This window comes from Myotis yumanensis, unplaced genomic scaffold, assembly GCF_028538775.1.
Source record: "Myotis yumanensis isolate MYYU_CA2020_CCGP unplaced genomic scaffold, mMyoYum1.0.hap1 SCAF_12, whole genome shotgun sequence".
In the NCBI taxonomy this organism is placed as follows: Eukaryota; Metazoa; Chordata; class Mammalia; order Chiroptera; family Vespertilionidae; genus Myotis; species Myotis yumanensis.
The window spans coordinates 56,342,947-56,362,229 of NW_027223763.1; the positions used below are offsets into that span (position 1 = coordinate 56,342,947).

The following is a 19,283-nucleotide window of genomic DNA, read 5'->3' on the forward strand; positions in this document are numbered from 1 at the left end:
CTGTAGTAACCACACTCCACTCCCACCCCAGCTGTCATTCCTACTGTTACTGGTCTAGCTCTAGCTCTCATAATTTCTTCCTTACATTATTGCAACAGCTTTCTGCTGGCCCTAACTTCAGTAGCTAATCTAGACTTACATACCTCTAGTGTTATCTTTTAAAAAATACAAATCTAATTAGGTTATTCCCTTCCTCAAAGTCTTAACAACCACCCAGGAAGGACAGACTTATTGAAACTCCTTAGCATGGCATCTAAGAGCCTCTACAGTTGGTTTTGATTTTGTAGTGATTTTTTGCCAATATTATGGTGTTTTTTAAAATTATTTTTAACATTTATTGTGAAAAGGATATATACCGCCCCCCCAGTTTGCACACCCCATTTTTCCACTTTATCTGCTACTCCTTTCAGCATTAAGCCAGCACTCCAGCTGCACACAAAGGTGTGGGTCCTAGACTTTAAGCTTTGGGTCATGCTGTTTCTTCAACCTGGAATTCTTTGCTCCTGCTTTCTCCAGAAGCCTGGGTTTTTCTTACCCTTAACGGCTCTTCTTGAAACTTTCCCCAACTTCTCAGTTGGAATTAATTGTTCCTAAATTTGTTTGTCCCTTGAGAAACATTATTATTTTATGTCTTATATTATTAGTTAGTAGTTCACACGTCAGTCTCTCCTAGATTGAAAGTTCTGTAAGAGGGGGGTCATAGAGTAGTACAAACCACATGGAATTTGGCAGTGAACAGACCATTAAAGGCCTAAGTATGCCACTTAGTAGCTATTGATCTTGAACAAGTCACTAAACTTTTTAAAATGTCGATTTTCTTATATGTAAGTTAAGTATAATGACAACAGCCCCACAGAGTTGTAATGAGGATCAAAGACCACTATGTATATAAAAATGTCTCACACATAGTAGGTGCTCAATAAATATTCTGCTCATCTCTGTACTCTACACCTGGCACAGTATTTTGTAGGTAGAAAGGACTTCATCAGTGTTTGCTAACTGAATGAGTCAATATGTCCTGTTTGTGATTTTAAGAATTCTTAAAGCACGCTCACAGGTCTGGATCCTACTGGAGGGCATGGAGGGTTTGCTGAACAGCTGTTTTTATTTTTTTTAATATATTTTTATTGATTTCAAAGAGAAAGGGAGAGAAAGATAGAAACATCAATGATGAGAGAGAATCACTGATTGGCTGCCCCTTGCATGACCCACACCGGGGACTGAGCCCGCAACCCGGGCATATGTCGACCTTCAACCACTGAGCCATGCTAACTGGGCGGCCGAACAGCTTTTATCAACACATTTTCTTACAATAATTCACGACTGGTTGTGAGAAAGCAATTACTTATTCTCTCTTGCAATGGTACATTTGCTTGGTGTCATGGGTATCCTTATTCTGGTTTTTATTTCTTTTAATGAATTTAATATTTTAATTTAATAACTTTATTTTAATAAATTTAATATTGTCATTGAAGCACAGATCTGCAATGCCAATTTTTTAAAATATCTTTTTTATTGATTTTAGAAAGAGAGGAAAGGAGAGGGATAGAGAGAAACATCGAATGACTGTCTTCTGCATGCCCCCTACTGGGGATCAAACTGGTGACCTCTTGGTTCATGGGTGGATGCTCAACCACTGAGCAACACCAGCTGGCAGCAATACCAATTTTGTCTACAATAATAGTATTCACAACGCCCAATTTGAAAATAAAGTGACTTCCTTTTTAAATTGACATACAAAGCCAAAAAAACAAAACTACAATTTAGAAAATACCGGAACATTAGCTGTGCAAGCTGTGCCTCCTGAGGCAAATCAGTGAGCCCCTTTGGGGTCAGTTTTTCTCTCTGCACATTGGGAATGATAATAATGGCTATTGTAGTGAAGTGTTGTCAGGATCAAGTGAGATAGCTAGTAACACTGTGAGTACTTGGTAGTAGGTGTTCAATAAGTTAATTCCTCGTCTCCATTCTTCATTGCTCTTACAAAAGCCTACAGCATATGTGCTCCTCCATTATGAAGCATTTCAATAATTAAAAACTAAAGGCAGTTATCAAAATAAACAAACACGATGACAGTCATTTCTCCAGTCTCCTGGAGTCTGTGTCACATTTTTTTCCCCAATTATAGTTTTCTGCTAATCTACAAAGTTCAGAAATTCTCTGTGGGGTTTCCCAGCCACAGTGTGGATCAGTGAGGCTGCACTTAATTGAAAAACTGGATTTAATAAGGAAACAATAGTTATTGTGCCTTAAAGAGACCATTTTCCATGCTAATTTAGTCTCCAATGTGTTCTTTGTGTAAAAAGAATGTACAAGGCATGCTTTTTTATACTCCTATAGTAATTCTTGGTGGGCACATTTTTCAACATGCTTTATGATTGCCTAGGTTGATGTGTCTTTACATATTGATGCATGTTTAAACAATTACTGTGTGTGTGTCTGTGGATGAAAAAAATCCTATTTTAACAAACTCCATAGAGAAATGAACCATTTGCATTTTACTGAAATTTGGTTGTAACAAAGACGTTACTAAATAGCCATTCCCCAATGGTGGGAAAGTAATGCCCAACCCAATCGCAGAGCTCTCCCTTGCTGGGGTCCCCTGCATGCCTCCAGTCTACTTATGGTCACAAGCTCCCAAAAACAGGCTTATAGGGAACCCGAATACAAAGTGACAAATCAGTACACAGAGCGACAAAGCCTAACCTTGACCCTCAGTGTTCATAATTTGGTATTTTGTGGGCTGATATCTCTTCCTTGTTGACATGGATTCTTGATCCTTTCTTTGCCCTGACCTTTGATTCCTGCCTGATTCTTTATCTTACAGCTTCCTTTGAGTTTATCCTGTGCTACTTCTTGCCCTCAGGAACTACTTCCAATGCATTTTGCCCACCCCACTATCAGGTTTGACTTCTTCTAAATCAGTGGTTCTCAACCTTCCTAATGCCGTGAGACCCTTTAATACAGTTCCTCATGTTGTGGTGACCCCCAATTTCACTGTTACAAATTGAACATAATTAAAGCATAGTGATTAATCACAAAAAATAATATGTAATTATATATGTGTTTTCCGATGGTCTTAGGCGACCCCTGTGAAAGGGTCGTTCGACCCCCCCCAAAGGGGTCGCGACCCACAGGTTGAGAACCGCTGTTCTAAATGCTCACACCCTGGGTGGCCTGTTCTCTCGTCTGGCCTCAGTTCACTGCTCCCTTCCATTTCACCCACAGGCCTTTGGGGCATCTGCTTTCATTTCTTAATCATCTTTCTGCTTCTCTCTTCTATCCTCATTTTGCATTTTCCATCTTACTTCCAACGTTACTCTCTCTTGGTTTAAGATCTCCTGAGGCTTAAACCCTATAAAGCTCTCTACAGAGAAGGATAAAGAAGGGAATATTTTTAAAAAGCAAATTGAGAGCATGAGGCTTTATTTGATGACAGCCATGACAACCAATACAGAAAGAGGGAGGGGTTTCTTGCTGATATGTGAGCACCTTGTTGATGCACAGGTAGATCTCTCAGCAGGAGTATCCAGTTAGGAAGCATGAAAGGAGGTAAGGAGCATCCCTGCTTGTGCAACTTCCTTCCTGCTTTTATTAACTTGTTTCTCAACTGAGGAGATGCTCGGTTTCTGCCTTTATAAAAGGAAGTGTTTTCACATGTGACCTTAAACAATCATGTGAGTTTAACTTAACCTTCAGTGACCATGGGACCTACAGATCACAAAAGCTCCCATTAAGTAACCATCTTATCTGGACCTTTAGTTGAACAGCTGAAAGTTACAATTTTTAAAAATACTTTAAATACAATTTTATATGTAGGGCATGACTAGATACTTGTCCAAATTGGAGATGCAATCATCAAATAGACTAGATCATCATTAAAGTCCCTTAAAATTTGGACTTTTCAATGAAGGTATCAGGGTTTTACAACACAAAAATTCTCACCAGCACACACACATAAAATACTTGTTCTGTTGTTGTGCACACACTAATTCCTGGAAACTCTGGAGAATTAAACTTTCCACTTACTACCTCTTCATCTCACTACCTCCCCAGTTCTTACAAAATATTTCAGCTTTTTAATTTTTTCCTAGTTTCAATAAAAGTTGAAAGAACCAGAACAGTTTTTGAGGTTCTATCTGAGTCACATACCAAGGCCTGAAGACACAGATGAATAATTTAGGATTCCTGTCATCAATGAGCTCATAGTTGATCCAATAAAACAAATAATGGCCTCACATTATAGTGATTTGATATTGGATCAGCTACATAAAAGGACCAGCTGACCCAGCGTGGGGGAACTGTGGGGTGAGGGCACCAGAGAAGGCTTCCTGGAACAGGCGATGTTATCGCTGAGAGAAGGTCCATGTCTGGAGAGGAAGTGAGCTGGCACTGCCACAAATCAAGAGGGAGAATTGGGGAATGGATACTAGATGAATTATTTGAATACAAAGTTACTATATCAGTGGATTTTAACTATCCTCAGTTATAAGGATATTGCTGATCTATTCCTCAAGAGACCCTGTGAGGGATTCTGAAGTTAATCTAGTCCCAAAAAGATGAAGGTTGGAATTAAAGCAATGGCAATGGGTGGGGAAGTATAGACAGATGAGAGAAATTTATCTGATAGATTTAGTTAGATTTGCTGACTAATTAGTTATTCAGATATTAGAGAGAGAGAGAAGGGGTTAGGGATGACTTCAGGGGATTCCAGTTACAGTGGTTTTGCGCAAGTTTGGGGGAAAATATACTAAATGTCTGTGGACATGGTGTTTTTAAAATCCTGGTGAGATAGACATGTAGAGATGACAAGTAGAGAGGTGATTACACAAGGCTGAGCTGGAGAATATTTAGGAGCCAAACAAAATATGGTACATGAATATAGAGTAATTTATAGGTTCTCTCTCTCTTCCTCTATCCCTCAACATCTATATATATATAAAATCCTAATATGCTAAGTGTCTGACTGGTCAACCTGCAGTCGACCGCTAGACCAGTCGCTATGACATGCACTGACCACCAGGGGGCAGACGCTCTGACCAGTAGGTTAGCTTGCTGCTGGGGTCCAGCTGACTGGGACTAGGTGAGACAGGCTGGACATGCCCTGGAGCCCTTCCACGGTCCCTCCCCAACCGGCTGGCCAACCTCTTGTGGTTCCTCCCTGGCCAACCCCCATTGGCCCCAGTCGGGACTGGGCAAGATGGCCCCAATTGGCCCCAATCACCGGTCAGGCCGAGGGACCCCACCCATGCACAAACTTGTGCACCAGGCCTCTAGTAGATTAATAAGATGAAAGCAGAGAAAAATGTGATTATGACTCCCTCTTTAGAAACCCATCCATCCATCCAAAGAAATAATCCCATAACTGGACCTACAGTATTTAGTCTGACTTATTTTCCAAGATTTAGAAATAATTTTATCTGAATAAAGTTTTTATTACTCTGGTCCTCATTATAAAGGGATCTAACATTTATACTTGAACTTAAATATGATAGAAATAAAAATATAATTTATAAAATATATAAGAAAAGTAAAGAAAAAAGCAGTCCCTAACTTTCTGTTTTTAAAAAGGCATATAGTCTGCTAATAGTGACATGATATTCTAGTTGAAAACAAAGCTCAGTTTGAATAGATGCAACAGATGATTTAGAAATAAATCCTATTGATAGTTGTCATTTAGGATTAGCAAATCAACTAAGGTCTCAAGCAAAATGTAATCTAGAAGTAGAATATAATAACACAAGAAAAGAAGGGACTGTTATTTGTAAAGGACTTGATTTGTTACTTAATAAGCAGTTAAATTGAGAATTTTCTCATTCTCCAATTTTTCTTAATAGGGATCACCTACTTCCTTCAATTTCTGAGCTCTCTGACATCATTCTTCCTGATCATCCATTTTGGTTACCTTTATCTGAGCAAACAGATGAATAGCTCAATCGTCTATGCATTGGCTAATGTGAGTGACTATGACATGAGAAGACATTATATAACAAACAGGGACACAACCTGTAAATAGCCATTCCAGAACTGATTCAAGATTTGCTTAGAGCCCTGTATATGCTCCCTTCCAAGATAATAGGGATAAAATGCCTAGAAAAATAAACTATAGGTAGTAGGTGATCACTTATGTGCAGCTCTCCTTTTTTCACTCCAACCACTAACCACCCTCTCCTTGCAGGGAGTTTATCTTCTTATAGTTGTCCAGATACTATACTTACTCCATCTCTGTAATTTTTATATGAGAATCCCTCCTTACAATTATTTCTGCATTCTGTGAATTTAAATGATATCCTTGAGTGGTAGTAAAACTCTTAGTTCTCCAAAAGCAACAATAGATAATAGCTAATTTATCTATTGCATGCTTACCATGTGCCAGAAAGTTCGCAGTACTTTATATATATTACTTACTCTCACAATCATTCTATAAGGAAGTTGTATTAGTCCCTGTTTTACAGATGGGGAAACTGAACCACAGATCAATCAGATAATTGTGTCAGATGCAGGAGAGAAACATAGGCAGCTGACCTCCACAGCTTATATTTATAGCCGAACTCCACTACTACATATAAAATGTCAGTGTTTTCTTGAGTGATATGAGCACAGCAAATTTTGTGAGGTGTCCTGTATAAAGGTGCTGGAAATATCACACACAAAAATTTGCAGAACTCATTCGAAAAGTAAATGGTAGAGAAGTGGTGTTACAAAGAAATTGACTTACTTTTGCTCACTCCATTGCTTCTCAGTCTTTGAATCTTGAAACCTATTTTCATGTAGTCCCTAATAACATCTCCCCAGAACTGATATCTGCGGACAAGTCTTTGAGAAGTGTTCAGAATGGCCTCTTACCTGTGGTATTGAGAGATTTGGAGGTTCATGGCTGTCGCAAAGGACAAATTCAAAAGAATCTTCAAAGATTTCTCCACCAAAGTGACGATAGTAAATGATGCCATTAAACAGGTCCCTCTGAAGGAAGCCAGGGACAGGATAGCCTATTGGGTCCACAAAACACCAAATATTTTTGTAACCAACTGCAAGTGTTTGGGTATAAAGATATCGGACTTACCTCAAGTCTTCTCAGCATATCATGTTGTATGTACCTAAGGAATCTTCATACAAGCTTATACATAACAAAGCAGGAAAATTAAAGTTGTTACATCTGTCTTAAAATATGTGGATGAATTAGCATTAGAAAAGTCGTTTTAAGAAACATTGTCTTAAGAAACACTACTTGATCCCTATTTTGATGCTCCTGACTATTTTAAGAAATAGTTATGAAATTATTCTAACAAAATATAAGGAAATGTTATTCATGAAATTACTTTATCAAAAATCTACAATAAGCCAAACATCTCTCTTCAAACTTATTTGTTCTATCACTGTGCTTGGCTGACTTAATTTTTCCAAGTGAAATGATTACTTTCAGGCCCAGCTCTGGGACTTTCTGGATGCCCACCCTTGAATGAATCAACTTCAAGTCTCTAAGTCTCAAGCTTCCCATCTATAAAATGGGAATAATAATAGTATCTCACCTCATGAACTGATGCCCACCTTCGCATAAATATCTTAACGGCCCAGAACTTACCTATCAGTCCTGGCCCTGGCTTCTTCATGATCTCTCCAGCCTGAGGAGGTCTTGTGCAATTAAAGAGGATGTAGTCATCGCTGGAGTCCATGTCTGAAGCTCTCAGCATGGAACCCTGGATCAGTATGGTCTGGCCCTCCTCCAGTTCAATAATAACGTTATTGATGAGGAACGGCGGACTGTCATCTTTGGGCAGAATGTTGATGGGAAACTTATAGCGGATGCTGTGATGACCATCGAATATCCTGAAGACCACAAAGTCTGTGGTGGAGTCGCTGTCATCGTGATGATAGCGAACAACTCCAGCCTGCAGGTCAGCCACGGTGAAGAGAAAGCCTTTCCCCCCTGAAGGAGAGAGCAGAGATGGCACTGACTGAGGGAGGGGCGCAAAGCCAGCCCTTACAGGGAAAGCTGCACTAGGCAAAAGGGCACTGAGCAAAGGGGAGCAGCTGATACTTTCCTCTTCGGGAGAAACCACCTCCACAAATCAGGTTTTGAACACTGGTTGTAACAATTACTAGCTGTGTAGATTGGGCAAAGTATTTAATTTATTTGAGACTCATCTATAAAGCAGAAATAATACCTACCTCATAGTCCCTAGTATGGATGGGAGAACTTAAACAAAAGTAAGCCGACAATAAATGTTAATTATTGTTTCACTCATTGTTATCAACCTACACGGCAGAACTTCTTACCGGTGTGGTCTCAAACCTCAGCATCAGCACCAAATGTTAGAAATGCACGTTTTCAGGCCCTACCCTAGACCTACTGAAATAGACATTTTGGAGGTGGGCCCAGCATTATGTGCTTTATTAAACACTCCAAGAGTCGAATGCATGCTAAAACTTGAGAATCATTGGCTTATTGACCAAGAGCTAAAGCTCTGGTATCAAATGGCCAAGGTTCAAATCCCAGTTCTGCCACTTACTAGATACATGACCTTAGACAAGTTGACTTCTCTAAGTCTCGGTTCCCCATATGTAAAGTAGGAATAGTAATAGTACCTCACTTCATAAAGTGGTATGAGATAAAGCATGTAGAATATTTTGCACCATATCTGGCACAAAGTAAATACTTAATAAATATTAGTACTACTTCGTATATCCTCTGAGCCCAGAACATCATTGTCTTATGGGCTACTGCTCTCTCTATACTTCATTTCACAGTATTAATAAACATTGCTTCACTTTGTATAAACATTTATCATTCTTGATGGCAGGAGCCTCATTACTCTCCCCACACCATGTGTTTGTGTTAAACACCTCACTGGAATCATGATTAAACACTAGCATAATGGATGCTACAAACTACTTACCCAATAGCCACTTACTGCTTCTTGCTCAGAACCAGGATCCCAGTTCTATTTGGAACGGCATGGGACTATTCTTAAAAAATCATGTCCCCAGACTCCACTGCATGTTGGGATAGCATGTGAGTTGGTAGGAGATATAAGTGAAAGTCATTGTCCTGGGACAAGTGGTTAAAGAAAGCAAGCTAGAAAGCAAGCTTAGATGGCATAACTTCTTCCTTCCTTCCTTCCTTCCTTCCTTCCTTCCTTCCTTCCTTCCTTCCTTCCTTCCTTCCTTCCTCAAATGCAGACCCAAAGCTAGAAGTGTAGGTGCCATCTTGTGAGCACCGACCTAGCAGAAAAGAGCATCTGGCATCACGGATATAGAATGCCACATCTGGACAACTTGTCACATGAGGGAAATATGAATTTTTAAGCCACTATAATTGAGTTTCCCTACATGCAGCTGAACATCCACCCTAACTGGCAGGCTCAGGGATAAGCTGACCTGGCACAGTCCTGGGATTAGACAGGAGAATTTATCATTTTATTTTTGATTTCAGAATTCCCTTTTCATAAATGATGATAAATAAGAGCTCTCTTTCTGCTTTATAATTAGGCAAACTAAGAGGATAATTGAATTAAATCCTCTGAGCTCATTACCAGGAATGGACTCTATCATCATAAAGTATGGCTATTATTTTTATTAGGCTCATTAACCTTAACTACCATCCTTATAATTATAAATTCATTTCTTTTAAACTATGGTAACTGCTCCTAATATCATAATAACATAATGATTAAAAGTATTTTTAAAAGCATGTTTTTCAATACATTTCTATGAGACAGAAATGAGAGGAAAATATTTTGTCTTCCTACTGAGATGAGATAATCAATTAAGGAGTGTATTTAGAAGGAGCCCAATGAGGCATCTGAACTTTAAATAATGAGCTGCGCCTAAGGCAACCTAACACAAATGTTTTAAGATCTCTCGATTTGGGGGATATGAAAATTCAGTTAGAAATGGGGCCCAAGAGATGCTGTGTGTATCCTGTTAAACACGATTTGCTTCTGGAGAAGTTTCTTTTCCAGCTCCTTGCTCGGTTACCAAGATGGATCCCTCACCTCTTACTGTGAGCCGCCCATGCTGCAGGCCGTCCACGGTGACCAGCTGTACAGCACGAATGTCGTCGTTGTCGACAACCTGAAACTGTTCCCAGGTGATGGCCCGGGACTGCCCTTCCAGGAGGTTCAGACCTGCAAGACCAAACAAACATGTTCTATGACATGCCAACTCGCGTACGTTAAGACAAAATGAATGCATTTTAACTGACAAAATGAGCTGAAATTGTATTCTCAAAGCTTTTTAAGAAACTGGAAGTTAGCTTTTATTTCTAGTACTATTTTCACTTTCAGTACCATCACCTCCAATCTGGCAATTGGCTCCTCAGGACATATCCTTTAGAGACATGACAGTGCCAGACAGTAAACACCAAGGAAAGAACAGATGCTGTGCTCACAGTGGCCTCTAACACAAAATGTCCATAAGGACTTTTCCAAAGGCCACATCCAGATATTTTGTGGGCACAAGTGGCAGAAGTACTTTTACAAATAAACCTGAGCCTGGAGCAACAGGGGTTTGAGCTGCACAAGTCCATTTATACAGACTTTTTCAATAAATACTGTAAATGTGTTTTATCCTCCTCATGATTTTCCCTTTTCCCCTTTCTCCTGTTTTCAGTGTAGGATTAGTGCATGCAACCTGCCTCAGTAGCTGTTACTAGGGAACCTGAGCTAACACATACAGCATATTTAAGGGAAGGAGGGAGCGACAGAGGGAGGGAGGGGGGGAGGGTACATATAAGGAATCTCTGTGACTGGTAATAACAATTTTGAAGCCAAGAGTGTAGAGTGTGACTCAAGACAAGGCATCACAAGGAACACAGCAAAAGAGCAAACAAGAAGACTAGAAGTACATATAGCAAAACATTAACAGTGGCGATGTCTGCACGGGGAAGTAATAACTGATTTTGAAGTAATAAATTATTTTATTCATTTATTACTGTATCATTCATTTTTTCTTGTCCATTCATTACTATTCATTTTTTTTACTATTTATTGTAATTTCCAAGTTTTTAATAATGAACACATAAGTTCATAAGTAAATTTTATTTTATTTTAAAAACAGAGTCTAATGTCCAGAGTAGCCAAAACCAGATTTGGAGCTCTCTTAACAAGCCTGATCACACATAAATATACAGACTATTAAGTCTCTATGCTCATGTAATAATCTACTTAATATGTGATTATAACTAAACTACAGGACACCAATTCCTTCTTTTCTTTTCATTATCCCTCTAACAGAGGTAGATGAGACACAGAGTCAAAATTATAAATGAAGGTTGCTCAACCAATGTTATCCATCTCTACTGAAACTCATGTGTGCATGCATATACTACCCACATGCAAGTGTGCGTGCGCGAGCACACACACACACACACACACACACACAGATTTATTTAAGCTGCCACCAGAGGATTTAAATCAGACACAGATATGATCCCCTTAACAAAACTTAGCATCACTGCTTATAAGTATGTTTTGAATACTATTGATGGGATTAATGGGAAAGAATAAAATCTTCATTTACATTCTACATTTACATTTGACCTAAATCTATACATTGCCCTGTAAGTTCAATTAGAAATGAGAGGCAGAGTAAAGCCTTCGTTTAAAACAAATTAAGCCATTTATGCTCTTCTTTATGTATTGTGGTTTCCAAGCAACACAACTTAACAATAAGACAAATGTATGCCTCCCTTCTATCCCTCTGAAAAATTTGAGTTGGAGACCTTTTCTCTCTCAGCCCAACTGGAGCTCAATATCACAGTCACTTTGTGCCTCTGTCAGGTGAAAGTTGTCCTGGCTTATCTCCTGCCGAGGAAAGAACTCGTCTCCAGGACTCAGGATCCTGGATTCAAGCTTCTCACCCTTCCAGTAGGAAAAACAAAATGAAACCAACTATCTGATGCCCGAACTGGACTGAGTTTCAGTTGCCTCGTGTGTGAAATGGGAATAAAACTGCCTTTCTTTCCTGGCACATGTACTTTCTTTCTTCCCTTCAGGGCTGGGTTGCTTGACATCCTACACTGAGCTGCACCTGTGTTCCAGGACACGCGTGGGGCATTTGTGTCTGACGTTCTGACGGAGATGTGGATGGTAATTGGCGTGCTCCTTTCAAAGAAGAAGTCGTATACCTCCAACTCCACCTGTAAGCAAACAGTTGCATATGAGCCACACATGGAGATGTTCGAGCATAAAATACCTTCACACCACAGACGGAGGCTGCTGCTGCCTGATCTCCTTCATGACAACCTGATCTCACCTTTTCAGGCTCTAGATCTTGCTGCTTAGTTTATAATCTTTAAATTTTCTTTTCAATAAAAGAATTCTCAACCTGAAATAAGCAAACATGCTGAAAAAGTGTCCCTGACTTTGCTCAGCATCAGACCAATGGAGCCTCTCTCAAAGGTATAGGGTCTAGAGCAGTTCTCAACTAGGGGTGATGTTGTGCCCCCGGGGGACATTTGGGAATGTCTGGAGACATTTCTGGTCTCCCACTTGGGTGTGTGTGTGGAGGGGGTGCTCCTGGCATCTAGTGGAGAGAGGGATGAGGTTTGCTGCTAACATCCTTCCATGCACAGGACAGCCTCCATGACAAAGAATTACCTAGTCCAAATGTCACTGCCACTGCTGCTGAGACCCAGATCTAGAGGCATCTATACCACTAGCCATACTGTTAAATATCCAGATTTAACTTGCTCCTGTGAAATCCATAACTACTAAGTGGGGCTATATAAGTTGTGAGCCTTATTAGGTGATATGTACGTGTCTCAGCAGGTGTTGACAGAGAAGGATGAGGTATGAGGCAGGAATGGAAGACACACTGCCTACTTTGGAAGGACGTATGGTCCATCTGAGAGGATAAGAGCAATGATCAGACAGCAGCATTTCAGCCACTACAACATAACAGAAGAAACAGCTTCAAGGGAACGGGCTGAAAATGAAACTATACTGCGGAGGGAGAAGTACTTTTGCAGATGTAATGTAAATATTAGGTTGAACCACATGAAATTGTATGTTATGTGCTCACTAAGAAACTCTTCTCAAATATATGTGATACCCAATAAAATGAGTTTGAACTTCCCAAAGAGGCGAACGTGACTGGAAGGTAGACTGACCTTCACCCTGAGAAGGTCAGCTGGCTCAGGGGCTCTGACCAAGGCTCCGCCCTCAGTAGTCCCACCCCAGGTGGCTGAGTGAGCAAAATTCTGCAGAGATAGATGCAGGGCTTCCCGCCCACAATATTGGAACAGGGTGTAGTCCCCACTGAGATAAGTGAGCTACCTTCTAACAAAAATATCACAGATTTGAACGAAGGCTGCATTGAGATTCTATGACACAATGCCAGAAAATGCACACAGGAGCAGCAGAGGAGCAGCGCTTTATTTATGAGCTGCAGGTAAACCCGGTGGCTAATGAGAAATTACTTCAGAATATGGAAGGAATGAGAGGCAAGGACAGGAAAGAAACAAAAGCTGCCACTTACTTTTATGACATGAAGGAAATCAAAGCAAAGGGCAAAATGCAGCCCTTACAGTCTGAAGTCTTTTGTCTGCCCTTAGGACTAAATGCTGCAAATGCCAAAATTAGATGGAGGACAATGTGGTAACCCCAGGGACACTCATTTTCCTTAATAAACCTGAACTCAAGTCTGTATCAATCTGCTCATTTAAATTTCAGCTTGCTGGTGGGTTTTTAAGTATGGGGAGGGTTATTATGTGCAAGCCTGTAACCAGCTGTTCTCTACTCCCTGTGAATACAAAGCAAGAGGAAAGAGGCTGAGGTGGGAGCAGGAAAGATTTAGATTAAATGGAATGAAGACTTTCCTGATGGAAAGTGTTAGATAGTGAAATCAGTCATCATATGAGACTATGGAATCGCCTACCCCAAGTCAGTGTTATTAATCAAAATTAAGGACCCCAGTAAAACACTTTTGCAAACAAAAAAGAATTTTAAAATTATTAATAAAAAATTATTTTAAAAAATTATAAACAAAACTCATCTCTAACTTCAATGGTCTATGTGTAATGCAGGAAGGCTGTTGAGGGCAGCAGAGTTCCTGGGCCAAATGTGGCCCTTAGAAATATTTCGTAGCTGGCACAACATATTTAAAATGTTTAAATATGTTTTCTATCTTTAAAAACTGGAACATTTTTACAAAGAAATTATAGACGCCCAAGTTTTCTTGACAGACAAGAGCTAGAACAAATCTAGGCACCTCTGGATCAGCTGGAGCTGAGCTGCAGCTGCTTCAAACGATACCAGCTCGCTCCTCAGTCCCCCACAGTGTCCCTCCAGGAGGGTTTGCTTATCTGCATCACTAGCCTGGCTCCTCTGGGCATTCCAGTTTGCACCCAGATGGACAGTGATTGCTTCTCTTCTGGGGCAATGAATATACAAACTCACCTGAAAGCGAAGGGAAGGGGCTTTGTAAGGAAGTCTGACCACCAAATAGGCTAGAAGTATCGCCTCCCTTCCTTCTTACCTCGTAATGTCTCCTTTCTGAATGGCTGCTGTTTGGTGGCTGATAGGCAATCTGCATGTCCCTGAGATCTTTCCAGGTGAATGAGGAGACGGGTCTGGTGTGATCCCACAGGTGAGTCACAAAGCCCTGCAGCGGGGCTTTAGTAATGTTGAACACCAGCAAGGGTTTGGGGGTCTCATCCTCTTCACAGTCCAGAACTGAGGTAGTCAAAGAGGTCAGGATGAACTGATCCACTTCCAGAACAAACATGGCCATGAATGCCGCCCTCGGAACCTGGTTGGGAATGCCAGCTCTGATGTAGACGGGCAACCACACACTCTCTGACTTTTGAAGGAGAAATAAAATATGAAGGGGAGAATGGTGTGAATAAAGCTGGAACACACAGGGTGAGCAGTGTGACATTTAACATACAACCACAGCCTGGAGGGTGTATCTGGCAGTGATCTGACACCTGGCTGTACAGTAAATCATCGGGGGAGTTTCTGACACATTCTGATGCCCAAGCTCCCTCTCCCTGTAATTTAATTGTCTGAGGAGGGAACCAGAAAACTGGCTTTCTTTTTTACAATGTGCTTTTATTTATTTCAGAGAGGAAGGGAGAAGAGGGGAGAGAGAGAAACATCAATGATGAAAGAATCATTGATCAACTGCCTCCTGCATGCCCCCCACTGGGGATTGAGCCCTCCACCCGTGTATATGCCCTGACCAGAAATTGCATTGTGACCTCCTGCTTCATAGATGATGTTCAAATACTGAGCCATGCTGGGTGGGTGAAAAACTGTCATTATTAAAGCTGTCTGGTGACTCTAATACATAGCCAGTGTTGAAAAATGGCACCCACTTTCGCATCAAAAAGAACTGGGCTTTTATTCTATCTCTACCACTTATGATCTATCTGCATGACTTTAGACAAGTAATTTAACTCCCAAATCTCACTTCCCCCAGCTGTAAAATGGGAATGCTAGATCCCCAAGTACATGACAGAAAGTTCCCCCTCACTTCCTGTCATGCAGCTTTAAATCAGGCAGGGGCAGAATGAGGGAAAATGAACTGAAAAATGGTTACCAGTTTTCTAGTTTGTTAAATCCCTGGGTCTCCAGGTGAGAAGCAGATAATAGGAATTGCAAGTGACCACTCCGGCTGGCAACACGCCCTCCTCAAATGAGAGAGCTGTGAGGAAGGGGCCCTCAAGCGGGGGGTCTCCAGAGGAACCGTGAATGTGCATCTTGGGACCTGAGGTAGCAGCAAGTGCTACAGGCGGAAGCATCCTCCTAGCAGGAGATGCTGGTTGTCATAGGATGTGATGTTTCCCACTGCTGAGAGCACCAGGCTCGATGATCAGAGTCAAATTGGTTTAATAGTGCTGAACACTGGCTATTGAACAATGAGTGTTATTCTGTAGATAACAGAAAGTTAAAAATGGAATCTGGGGGGGAGCTCTGTCTCAACTGAACTTCCAATAAGAAAAATATCGGATTTCAAAGTGAATGGGAGACAGGTACAGTGGGCAGAGTTTAACAAACTCTCTTACCCACTGTAAGAATATGGAAGGGTTGACAGGTAAGAGGAAGAGAGCTTGTTAGAGAGAGGAGTGCTGTGTTGTGCTGAGTCACTCCCCTGACACCCAAAGCCACACAAAGAGGAAGGGTGGGGCAACCCTACGTCCCTTGTCCCAGGTGTCAGAAGAGCAGTTTCCTTGAGACCAGCCTTCACATGTGTCTTTTACAGGTGGGACACACAGAGGGCTGATGCTGGGCTCAGACCTGAGGAAGCTACGTGCCAGAGGCAGGAGAATAATGGTGGCTGTGCTGGGCTCAGCCTTCCGTCCTTGTGCGTGGCCGGAAATAATACAAGAATGCTCTCAGATATAAGCCAAGGAGGACAGAGGGTTGGTCTGGGGTCACCTTGGACCCTGACCGTTAGGGTGCATCCTTGAAAGGCCAAAGAATCCCCACAGCAAGAAGCTGGAGGTGGCATTCATATCTTAGGAGCTGCAGGAGGAATTTCACGTGACCACTCAGGCCAGAAATGCATCCTCCTGAGACGAGAGATCTAGAGGGAAGAGGCCTCCATTAAGGGGTGTCTCCCAATGAACCATGAAACTGCCCCAGAGACAAAGGAGCAGCTTGAAACATCTGCCAGACTCAGAGAGCATGAAGTCAGCATAGTGGCTGATCAAATAAGACTTCTCTCTCCAACACTCCCACCAAACCACCTGCCCCACAGCCTGGACGTTCAGAAACTAGTCAGCAATGCGCTCTAAAGAAGAGAGCCCTGCAAGAAACAGGGAAGACAATCAGCACCCCTCGCGTGAGGTTTATGAAGACAAAAGAATATATTCACCTGCCATTTAAAAATCTATCTGAAGATTCATCATTTGAAAATTCAAAAATGGAGAAATCACCATATAAAAGGACTGGTGCTGAACAATATGACCAATTAAATCTAGAGTTAAGTCTAAATAAATGTTATTTTAAACATGTTAAGAAAATGAATACAAATGTCAAAAGAGCTTACTTGAAATAGAAGATGTAAGAAATAATACTATGTATGAGACAATAAAATATAACAATCATATGCTAGAATTAAAATTGCAGATTATATAAACAAAGCCTGAGAGGTGAGTAACAGCCAGGAAAAAGGATAACTAGGATCAATCCTTATCATCTATAGGAAGGAGCCAGTGACCTTGTTATTTTTTTAGTTTAAATATTAAAAACATAGGTTAAATAATTTTTTTAAATTTAGAATTTAATCCTGGTAAAACACAAAGTGGGATAAAGGATTTCCAAATAAGTACAGATAAAGCCAGAGAAAATTTAGCCTGTCTTGTAAGGCAGTTTTTTAATAAGCAACACAAAAAACAAAAGGAAAAAAAACACCTTTATACATATATATACTATTACAAAAATATAGCTTATATTCCTTTCTTTAAGACAAATATTTTGAAGTTAAATATCCAATTATGTGCGACTTGCACAAGAAGCATTTAAAATAAAATTATATACAAAGGTTAGAAGTAAAAGGATGATCCAAAGTTATCATGTAAGAAAATAAAAAAGCAAAAGTTACCATATCAATTTCAAAGAAAGATAAATCCAGGGCAAGAAGCACTAAAACAAAAAACAAAAAAACAGAGTGGGCAGTTGATATGATAATTTATACAAGACAAGGCTTCTGATAAGCATCATTATATTTAATATTATTCTGGCCAACTCAGTGGAGAAGAGACCAGAAATAACAGGAACAATTACTGAAAAAGGAAAGATAAAATTATCATGATTAGTAAAAGATATAATTATGGTTTGTAAAGGCCCAAAGAATTGAAACGTTCTTAGAATAATTGAATCCAAGAAAAAAAAAAACAGAGAGAAGAAAATTATACCAAAAAAAATCGCTTTCCTATTTTTCATCAGTAACCAATTAGAAGATATAATGGAGGGGAGAGAGCCTATTCGCAATAAGTTTACAAAAACAAACTGCCTAGGACTGGCTTTCATAAGTGTGGTCAACTTGCATGAAGAAAACTGCAAACTTTAAAAAGACATATCAAAGAACATTTGCCTAGATGAAGTAAGACACCTCACTTCTGGGTGAGAAGACTAATTACAGTAAATCTTCTACTGTTCCATTTCTTCCCTAAGAAATGTAGTTTTAATTGAATCCTGATAATAATACATAGGGGCTTATTTTTAAACTAACATAAATGATTAAATTATTTATCTGAAACTAATAGGTGAGAATGAATAAGAAAGTTTTGTAAAGGAGTGATGAGGAAGAACCCGCCTGTAAAATATTAAAGTGTATTATAAACCCATTATATTTAGAATAACACAGAATTGACAAAGCAATAAATAGGCAAATCTAAGAACAAAAGAGATAGCTTTGAAGTAGTATCTTTCTATACCTTAAAAGAATAATTGAAAATCAAGGTTAACAGGTTAATTATTCAACAATAGTGTTGAAAATTTTGGCTACTTGGAAAAAACTCTTCCTGTGTTTTAAAATATAATAAAATGTATTGCAAGTGGATTAAAGAGGCAAACATAAACAAGAAAACCTTTAAATTTTTAGAAAAAAATTATCGGTAAAATAATTTGATAAGTATAGACTTACACAAGCATAAAAATATAAAATTTTAAATAGAGCATAAATTTAACTCCATAAAACAAAACTAACTTTGGTGTGCATGTCTCCCCGCTGTGTGTGTGTGTGTGTGTGTGTGTGTGTATCTAAAAATGGTAGAAATATAGATAGTTTTACTTCTTATTTTGCTTTCAGTGTTGTTTTTTTTTAAATACTCTTTGCAGTGAGCATATTAACTTTATATTCATAAGAGAATCTGTTGTGTGACATGCCAAATTGACTATGGAATAGGTTAATTCTAAATAAACTAAGAAGGTGATTTAAAGGGGTCAACTCCCAATAAAACTGATCTGAAAATATAAATAAAGCTCTAACTCAGTATAGAAAGAAAAAAGAAGAAAAATCAATCAAGTAAAAAAAAAAAAGGATCTACTTTTTTTTTTATGGAGCTAAGAAAGCATTAAAAGTAAAGGAGTTTCACATCAAAACAAGCAGAAGACATTCCCTAGTAGTTAGGAGACCTAGAGTTTAGTCTTGGCTCAGCCATAAATGAGCCGTGTATGTTTGGGCAAGGTATGCAATTCCTCTGGCCACTACTATACAATAAGATGGGCTAAACCAGTTACTTCAAACCTGGCTGATGACCAGGTTTTTTTTTACTGGGTGGCTTTTTAACTGGCTTTTGTGTGGTGCTTACTATGTGCCAGGCTTTATAAATA

At 39.7% G+C, this 19,283-nt stretch overlaps 1 protein-coding gene across 1 annotated transcript in view; it reads right to left on the minus strand.

Moving 5' to 3' along the window:
- FREM1 (FRAS1 related extracellular matrix 1) overlaps positions 1–19,283 on the minus strand; it is a 123,727-nt gene that overhangs the window by 95,125 nt on the left and 9,319 nt on the right. The window contains exons 5-9 of the mRNA XM_070431700.1: positions 14,479–14,802; positions 12,031–12,139; positions 9,996–10,127; positions 7,583–7,927; positions 6,847–6,989 (exon numbers count right to left, since the gene is read on the minus strand). Of these exons, the coding sequence (XP_070287801.1) occupies positions 6,847–6,989; positions 7,583–7,927; positions 9,996–10,127; positions 12,031–12,139; positions 14,479–14,802 (1,053 nt within the window). The remainder of the gene's footprint in view (positions 1–6,846; positions 6,990–7,582; positions 7,928–9,995; positions 10,128–12,030; positions 12,140–14,478; positions 14,803–19,283) is intronic.